Here is a 9,796-nt window from a genome sequence, read left to right as displayed (position 1 = left end):
GGTTCTGTTTGCATCTCAAAGAACCTGTTTGGAAACTTGACTTTCTTCAATTATAGTTCATCTCTTAACATAATTTTGAACTTGTCACTGACCAATCTATTTTTTAGGGATTTGTACTCTTCTTTCAATAGATGGTGTCTACTCTTCTAATATCAAACAGTGCCTTACATATTTAATGATCTTATCTACATTTATCTTAAAACCAGAAAGATGCAACAATCACAATAATATGTTGAACCTTCAAAAGGAGAGAACAGAACTGAGGTTTCCAGAGATGGGAAGGAATTGGTAAAGGGACATGAGAAATGATTGCATTGTATAATATCGAACTTTAAAATAAAACATTTATGAAGAAAGAAGAAATTATTAAGAATAGGGGAGCATTTTTCCAATTTCTCATGATAATTCCACATTTCGATTCAATATTTGAAGAGAAAGATAATTATGAAATCATGGAAGAGTAGAGAAGAAATATTATAATTTGTTAATATTTTAAAATAATAGACTAAATTAAAATGGGAAAATTGACAGACTGGACTACGTAAAATGGAAAAAAGTTACAGAAAAAGAAATAATATGCAGAGAAAAAGCAAAATCATAATTCTTAACTAAGAGATATAATTATTATTTTGCTAGATTAATATCCATTCTACTAAACTGTCAAGATTCCAAAAGATGAGCTGACAGAAGATTAAAGGTAATCAAAAGGGTGATATTTTTGAAAAAACAGTATGAAAAATATAAAATTTGGCTGATAAAGTTTATATGAATATAATCAAATGTAGTTTCATTCCTGTTAACTTAGTATGACGATAAGACAAAATAACAAGATAACTTTTTTTACCCATGTTCCTCCCTTTATCTGAAAAATTATCAACAGTGAAACATTGGCCATACTTGAATGTAAAAAATCTATATNACAACTACAGATAAAACTGCCATAAAAAAAATTAATGTTCATACTTATCAATAACAATGATAATATCTAGCATTTGGGTAATGATATTACACTTGGGAAATTATTTTAATGTTGTTTGTAGAATTGGTATGAGAGTTAAAATTGGAAGCAACATAAATGAATCAATGGAAAAATGGTCAAATAAGTATTTTATAAAAATATATACATTATCACAGCATTAAATTGATAATTAAACTAAAGAAAATATGACAACATGAAAATAGTTATAACAATCCTAAGTCAAAATCAGATTATAAAATGGTATTTTTATATGATGATTTAATTATGTAAACTACATATGCTATAACAAGGACTTAAAATAGAAAAATCATAAAGTTGTACATGGAAATTATAAAAATTTTTTTCAAATAATGTTTTTAGAAAAAGTATCCAGAGGAATTAAGGACATAAATGTAAAGAGGAGCATATAAGATGAAAAAAACACTACTAAGATAATCGGTGTCACCTCTCCCAGTGTGACAGAGATGCAGAGTATTTGTCAAAGCCCATTTCTCCAGAGCAGTGAGAGGGTGACAGAGATGCAGAATATTTGTCAAAGCCCATTTCTCCAGAGCAGTGAGAGGCCCCGAAGGGGTAAATTCCAGGAGATGACTTCTTTAAGAGAGAAGGAATTCCTGGGAAATAAACCAGAATGAGGTTTTCTCCCAATTTTTATTGCCCAGGCAAGAAAATTACAGAAAAGGAACACAGGTGGTTACAAAAAGAACAGTGAGATAATCATTATGGCAACACTCAGTTCCCTAAGAAACTTAAAGAAACAACTGAAGACTTTCCCATCATTAGATTTAGCTGCACCAAGGATATCTGCCCTTAGAGCAGGCATTTTTGCTGTGTTACAATTTTTTTTTATCTACAACAGAGACTTATTCCTGGGAAAGTTTTCTGCTTTTCCCAAGCTTAGCCTTTCTATGTGCAATTCTAAAAAGTTAAGCCCTGTAAAATACATTTGCTTCATTAATGTTGGTATCCTCCACAAATAGGAATATTAGAAATCTTATAACTGGTCATATTCATAGGCAGAGAAGCTCAATATTCTTATGGGATACATTTAAGAGTGCAGTAAAGAAGGTAAAGGGTAGTTTCCTTCAATTATGCCAAACTCATGGTATTATCCAGACATTGTTTATATCATGCTGATCAGTAAGCTGACATCTTGACACAGAGGCATAGGCAAAAGATTGTTAAAATAGGTTTTGTGTAAAGCATTGTTCACCCAAGTTACTAAGGGGCCAGGGATAATGGATACAAAAATGAAGAAACTGAATTGAGAAGATTTTCTCAGGAAGAATTCTCCAAGAATTTCAGTGATGAGTTATATTGGAATAGTGTTTTTCAGATCGCAAAGCATAGAGATAAGATGCATAATACATAAAATGTATGTGTGAAAGTGTGTGTATATATGTGTGTGTATAATCTTTTCTAATTCTTTTGAAAATTCAGAATAAGGTAGGGTAAGTATTTGCCTTTTTATTTCTCATAAATAAAGTCTAAATTTCAAAGTGGTTGTCACTTTTCCAAGGAAAGAACAAGTTCTGAATTTCTGAATCTTGATAGAAATCAAAATTTTTGAAGGGCATTTATTTTTTATTCCCCAAATGTGAAAGATTTGGCCTGATCTGGTGAGTTTCTGAATCAACAGATAAATCTTGCAGAGGCCTGGGCATCTGCAGATTTACAAAGATTGTAACAGAGCATGCAACAGAACCAAGGAATTCAGAGGTCAGCCCACTAATCTTCCCAAGATGGCATTTCTTGTTCTCTCTGCAGATTAAACATTTGTCACCTGCAGCCTATCTACAGACTCTAACACAGTGATGAATAACAGTGTAACTGAATTCATTCTATTTGGATTGGCCCATGATGATGGAAAGCAAAAAGCAATATTTGGGATTTTCTTGATTCTTTACCTTGAGACTTTGTTGGGGAACTTTCTCATTGTGGTGACTATTAAAACAAGCCAGACCCTTGGGGGTCCCATGTACTTTTTCCTGTTCTACTTGTCCTTTGCTGATGCTTGCTTCTCTACAACCACAGCTCCTAGATTGATTGCGGATGCACTTTCTCAGAAGAAGACCATTTCCTACAATGAGTGCATGACTCAGGTCTTTGCAGCCCACTTCTTTGGGTGCATGGAGATCTTTGTGCTCATCCTTATGGCCTTTGATCGCTATGTAGCCATTTGTAAGCCCCTGCGATACACAGCCATCAAGAGCCAGCGTGTCTGTGGTGTGCTGGTGATTCTGGCCTGGGTGGGATCTTGTATCCATTCTTCAGCACAAATTTTCCTGGCTTTGAGATTACCGTTCTGTGGCCCAAATGTGATTGATCTCTATTTCTGTGATTTGCAGCCCTTGTTGAAACTTGCTTGCATGGACACTTCTGTGATAAATTTGCTAGTTGTGTCTAATAGCGGGGCCATATGCATGGTGAGTTTCTTAATCCTGCTTATCTCCTATATTGTCATTTTATACTCTCTGAGAAACCACAGCACAGAAGGAAGGCGAAAAGCCCTTTCTACATGCACCTCCCACTTTATTGTGTTTGTCATATTTTTTGGTCTGTGTATATTTATATACACACGCCCACCAACCACCTTTCCAATAGACAAGATGGTGGCTGTGTTTTATACAATTGGGACACCTTTACTCAACCCTCTGATCTATACACTGAGGAATGCAGAAGTGAAAAATGCCATGAAAAAATTATGGTGTAACAAAGTATGACTTTAGTTGATAAATGATATATGAGGGTTCTAATGTGTATTTCCTTAACAGTTTAGTTTTTGTTGCATGGACTAAAAATATAAAATAATCTTGTTGGGAAACAGACAATTAAGACATCTGTGGATAAATATGTGTATGTGTGTATGCATATGTAATGTGTATGTGTGAGTATACTCGTATACTCATACATGTGTGTAAATATATATATATATATATATATATATATATACATATACACATATTTTATTATTCTGATAGGATTGCATTAGACTATGACTGCTTAAAGCTCATAATTATTTCAACCAATGTATGATGGGCCTTACTTGAATTCTGTTCACATCTGGTCATCTTCACATGATAAATTTGCTTCCTTTACAAATTTTTCTTCAGAAAGAAATGTAAGAATAATTGTGCGCATGTGTGTATGCACCAACTCCTTTTCCAGATTTTATTTTAGTCTCTTATGAATGAGTTCATAAGAGCTAATCTATAAGAGAACAGGACACTCACAGAATTAGGATTATTTTCTTGCCAACCTGAAAATTAGAAAGGATGCTCCCAGAAAATGCTACTCTGGAAATCTGCGCCTCAGCTTGCCTCACTGAGGGTATCTACAGTGATGGACCCTCAAACCCCGATATAAGCTGGAAAGTTCAGTGAAAACCTAGACCCTAACTGGAAAACCTCTCAAAATTCTGTGAATGGTGAAGGAGGGAGGATCCTTATATTTGGATGTGACAGGCAGTATCAGCCAGCCAGCTGCCCTGAGGAGTCCATGGGAGGGGCTGGCAGCTGGAATCTGCAGAAGGGAGGATGAGGATTAATGCCTGAAGAGAAAGGAAAGGTGAAAGAAATGTGCTGATTTGTTCCAGGTAGATTAGAAGGAACTTTATCTTCTGCATACATTGTAAGTCACTTTTGATTATGTGAATATTTCAGAAAGGAATAAAGTTTCAGGTTTTTCCCATATCATTGACCCAGAGTAGCCTAGCTTCCTCTGCTGTCATGCTTATTAGAGTTCTGGGGATGATGGAGGAAGCTTTTTCTTTGCTCCTCATAGTACCTCAAAACTCAAAATTCTTATTTCTTGGAAATACTCAGGAATTAAAAAGTCAGATCTAGTGTTTCTCAACTTTGGACTTTTAGTTATATGTGAGAATATTTTAAACTGTGAATTTTCCCTTTAAAGGTAATCTAATCTATATGTATAAAGCACATGCACCCCACCTACCTCACAATCTCACAATTAGTTACTGTCGTAGTGTTTCAATATCTCATCTTATAATTCCAATCACATTGGCACCAAGAAGTACTACTTTAAATGATATAGACTAATGTAAAAAGATCATAATGCTCTTTGTATATATATATATATATATATATATATATGATCATTTCCATCAACTGAACACAAAATGTCATAATGTTGCACCAGATCCCCAGTGATTCTCATATAAATAAGTGGTGATAAAGTGAACATTTACATCCCCAAAATGACATTGGTCAAAGCTCTCAGTACCATATTCACAAGAGGAAAATTTATTTTACACCATTTCCAGATAAATCCTCACAATTTTTCTTACATTATGTCTTACAATTCTGTCCTTAAACCACTTGGGTCAAGTCCTATGAAGGATATGTTTAAGTGTAATTATTTCCTAAGTAAGCAAGACTTAAGAAAAATAAAACTAATTTTTGTCTCTTGTTGTTCCTTCAAAACTAATGTGGTAGGAGATACTTTTTATCTATGTCTGAATGAAAATTCACCAAACTTCATGAATATTCTTCACAAGAATAACACAAAGCCCAAATAGTACTAGATTTTGGACAGGGCCTCAATTAGAAATTAAATGTCCAATCTATATTAAAGTGTCAAAAGTTCACCCACTGCCCACCTTCAGCTCAGGCCTAGGAGCCTAAAATGAAAACGGAAGACAGCAGAGTCTGTGGTGAGGGGACAAGAGAGGGAGAATCATTCAGGGGATAGAAAAGTCCTACTTGACCTGGTGTCTTAACAAGCTGGCTTACTGTCTCTGGGCCTGGCAGATATTGAACACTTTTTATTTCTCTTCTTTATAGGGCCTTTTTGTAGACCTTTTCAAGATTGTCTCCTTGGCCTTTCTAATTGTAGTATCCTTGATGTAAGAGGAAAATGTCTGATCACTGGTGACTTTAGCCCTTAGAGAGCCAGTGGTTACCTTCAACATGCTCTACCCTTCCAAGTGACCCTATTGGACTGGTCCTTAGAAGGCCTCATTATGGCTCCCCTTTGTAGTCCATGGGGAAACACCCATGGATCTCTGGTCATGAGGAATACTACTAATGTAGGAATACTGTTACTGTATGCTGATATCAACCAGCAGCCCTCACTTGACTCTACCAGTAAGTCAGCCAGTGTATCTTCCTGCTTAGATTTTTCCAAACTCAGTCCCCTGGTCCCACCAATCTGGAGCGTCTTATGCTAGGCTCTCAGAATAGCACTACAAAAGCCCACTCTGTTTTATACACACACGAACACATACAAAGACATAGTTCATGGTGAGGGGTAGTCTCATCTCTACAAGGATTTCTCCAAAGATTTTCTCCCACACTTGTGACCCCAATTAAACCATCAGTGGATTCATCCATTCACTAGGGCATGGTCCTCACAATCTAATCACACCTTCAAGGACCCAAAATAGGCTTTTCCACCCTCAACAGTTATAGTGGGGATTAAGCCTCAGTGAGTTTGTGGAGACATTCAATCTATAGCACACCCTTATATTGCCAGTGAAAAAAACCTCATACTAATGAGTATCTCTTTGCACAAGATCTCAAAATAGGATCCTTATATTTGGATGTGACAGGCAGTATCAGCCAGCCAGCTGCCCTGAGGAGTCCATGGGAGGGGCTGGCAGCTGGAATCTGCAGAAGGGAGGATGAGGATTAATGCCTGAAGAGAAAGGAAAGGTGAAAGAAATGTGCTGATTTGTTCCAGGTAGATTAGAAGGAACTTTATCTTCTGCATACATTGTAAGTCACTTTTGATTATGTGAATATTTCAGAAAGGAATAAAGTTTCAGGTTTTTCCCATATCATTGACCCAGAGTAGCCTAGCTTCCTCTGCTGTCATGCTTATTAGAGTTCTGGGGATGATGGAGGAAGCTTTTTCTTTGCTCCTCATAGTACCTCAAAACTCAAAATTCTTATTTCTTGGAAATACTCAGGAATTAAAAAGTCAGATCTAGTGTTTCTCAACTTTGGACTTTTAGTTATATGTGAGAATATTTTAAACTGTGAATTTTCCCTTTAAAGGTAATCTAATCTATATGTATAAAGCACATGCACCCCACCTACCTCACAATCTCACAATTAGTTACTGTCATACTGTTTCAATATCTCATCTTATCATTCCAATCACATTGACACCAAAAAGTATTACTTTAAGTGATATAGACTAATGTAAAAAGATCATAATGCTCTTTGTATATATATATATATATATATATATATATGATCATTTCCATCAACTGAACACAAAATGTCATAATGTTGCACCAGATCCCCAGTGATTCTCATATAAATAAGTGGTGATAAAGTGAACATTTACATCCCCAAAATGACATTGGTCAAAGCTCTCAGTACCATATTCACAAGAGGAAAATTTATTTTACACCATTTCCAGATAAATCCTCACAATTTTTCTTACATTATGTCTTACAATTCTGTCCTTAAACCACTTGGGTCAAGTCCTATGAAGGCTATGTTTAAGTGTAATTATTTCTTAAGTAAGCAAGTCTTAATAAAGATAAAACTAATTTTTGTCTCTTCTTGTTCCTTCAAAATTAATGTGGTAGGAGAAACTTTTTACCTATGTCCGAATGAAAATTCACCAAACTTCATGAATATTCTTCACAAGAATAACACAAAGCCCAAATAGTACTAGATTTTGGACAGGGCCTCAATTAGAAATTAAATGTCCAATCTATATTAAAGTGTCAAAAGTTCACCCACTGCCCACCTTCAGCTCAGGCCTAGGAGCCTAAAATGAAAATGGCAGACAGCAGAGTCTGTGGTGAGGGGACAAGAGAGGGAGAATCATTCAGGGGATAGAAAAGTCCTACTTGACCTGGTGTCTTAACAAGCTGGCTTACTGTCTCTGGGCCTGGCAGATATTGAACACTTTTTATTTCTCTTCTTTATAGGGCCTTTTTGTAGACCTTTTCAAGATTGTCTCCTTGGCCTTTCTAATTGTAGCCTCAAAACTGATCAAGATCCTCTTTGACAAGAACTGAAATATAAGGGAATCCATCTTTTCAAGAAAACAAGGAGTAAAATACTTTTTTTATGTATCTTGCAGCAATGCCCTCTGCCTGGAAGCACAACACCATTGTTTGGCTCTCACAAACCCTTGCAAATGCAGGAAACAACTGATTGTTGGATATGTCATCGACTACCAAGAGCTATTCAAGATCAATTCATGCCCTTGGTAATACCCATTGTAGAATTTTCTGAAATTCCTAATGTTACTGCAGAAGTCATCAAAGGAAATGCAGACACTCAGAGAGATGAAGTCAGATAATTTATTATGCTATTCGTCTCAGGGGAACTACTGTTCCAAAAGTCCTGAGCCCTGAATGCAGGGAGAACTAGGGTTATATATCTTTCTTGAGCAAGCAAGAAAGCTTTTCTATTGGCTCTCCATCTGTATCCAGGCAGAGTCACCTAAATTGGGGTCTTTGCCAGGTGGTTAATGGTGGGTAAGGGGCTTTGGGTAGGGGGGCTTCACCAGGAGGGCAAACTGGGTCATGGAGGTGGGGGATGTTGCTAGGGGGCTTTCTGCAATGTGGGCTAGAGAGCAACTCCATTTCTCATACATGCAGGAAATGTTGACAGGCTGAGGTTTAGCTCAGTCTCTCACCCATACAGGAAGAGCAAGAGCTGACAGGATGGCAAAGTGCAAAGTCACAGAGCTTAGAACTGCATTAAGCTGTCAAATGCTGTTAACCCTTAACATAACTTTAAACATTTCTTCCAAGCAAGCATATTTTAACTATAAAGCTAAAATAAGGATTAAAACAAGGAAATGACAAGGAATTTTGCCACTTCACTAATTCCTCTGTATTCTTACAGCAGCCTCATTCTAAAATGACTTTTTCATGTACAGTTAGTAGAGGTGAATAATTCCTCTGTTCCCAGCTCAATAATGATCCTGTCCATTAAACTATCTTAGTCATAAACTTCCCCTAGATGAATTGTCCAGAGCAGGCAGATCCTCATATTTCAGCAAACTTGCTCTGCTACCCCTGGCCTCCCTCCATCACTCCTCTATTTGGCAACTAAATGTCCAAAAGAGAAAAATCATTATAGGTTATGTCTGCAACCTCCTGTTGAAAGGCATCATGCCTCTGCTGGAACCTGGCCAGACTGCAAAAAGGCTGATCCTTGGTTGGATACAATTTTTAAAACTACTGCCTATAAATGACCAATTACACAGAAATACCCTGGGAGGTATGATATGTGCCCTGAGAGGATACACCTCTGTTTGTGGTATTGGAACAGATTTATCAACTCAGGTTTGGGCTCACAAGTGCTCGAATAGTTGGAAAATTGAGGGATATTGCCTTTTAGACTACACTGCCCCCTTCTCTATACAAAAAGAAGTATACAATGGTGCTTGACATAGAGTTAAGAGAGACTTGCTTCCTGGAGAATACCAGTATACCTGGTGGCAAAGCTTTATTAGCATAACCTTTCCCATTATGGAGAGTGGATTGATTGAGATATAATCCAGAATCTATCAAATACCATGGGTCAAACAGTGGAAGACACAGCCAGAGCCATAGCACTCCAGCAGACATCATTAAACTCTCTAGCCCAGATAGTACTGGACAACCTCATGGCTTTAGATTTTCTGCTGGCAGAGCACGGAGAGGTTTATGCCTTAGCAAACACCACCTGTTGCACTAACATTAATATCTCAAAGGGAGTCAAGACCTGAGTAAATAAAATATTTGCTCATGCAAAATGGTTACAAGAGGTGGAGTCCCTGACCTCTCAATGATTTATTTAGCTGATTACTTTTGGTGTTAAGAAATTTATTATTATCTGCATT

General features: G+C 36.7%; 1 protein-coding gene across 1 annotated transcript; it reads left to right on the top strand.

Annotated features, from left to right (window-relative positions):
* The first annotated feature begins 2,793 nt into the window (after positions 1-2,793).
* LOC103610567 (olfactory receptor 4C11-like) lies at positions 2,794-3,702 on the top strand. The gene has a single exon (XM_008594715.1). The coding sequence runs from the start codon at positions 2,794-2,796 to the stop codon at positions 3,700-3,702; it is 909 nt and encodes a 302-aa protein (XP_008592937.1).
* Positions 3,703-9,796: the final 6,094 nt, after the last annotated feature.

The sequence above is a fragment of the Galeopterus variegatus genome, unplaced genomic scaffold, assembly GCF_000696425.1.
Source record: "Galeopterus variegatus unplaced genomic scaffold, G_variegatus-3.0.2 Scaffold11317, whole genome shotgun sequence".
NCBI lineage: Eukaryota > Metazoa > Chordata > Mammalia > Dermoptera > Cynocephalidae > Galeopterus > Galeopterus variegatus.
The sequence above is the reverse complement of the archived record's forward strand: the minus strand, read 5'-3'. Positions and strand labels throughout refer to the sequence as shown.

Coding starts and splice junctions, on each gene's coding strand:
- LOC103610567 (XM_008594715.1), top strand. CDS start 2,794: ATGAATAACAGTGTAACTGAATTCATTCTATTTGGATTGGCCCATGAT.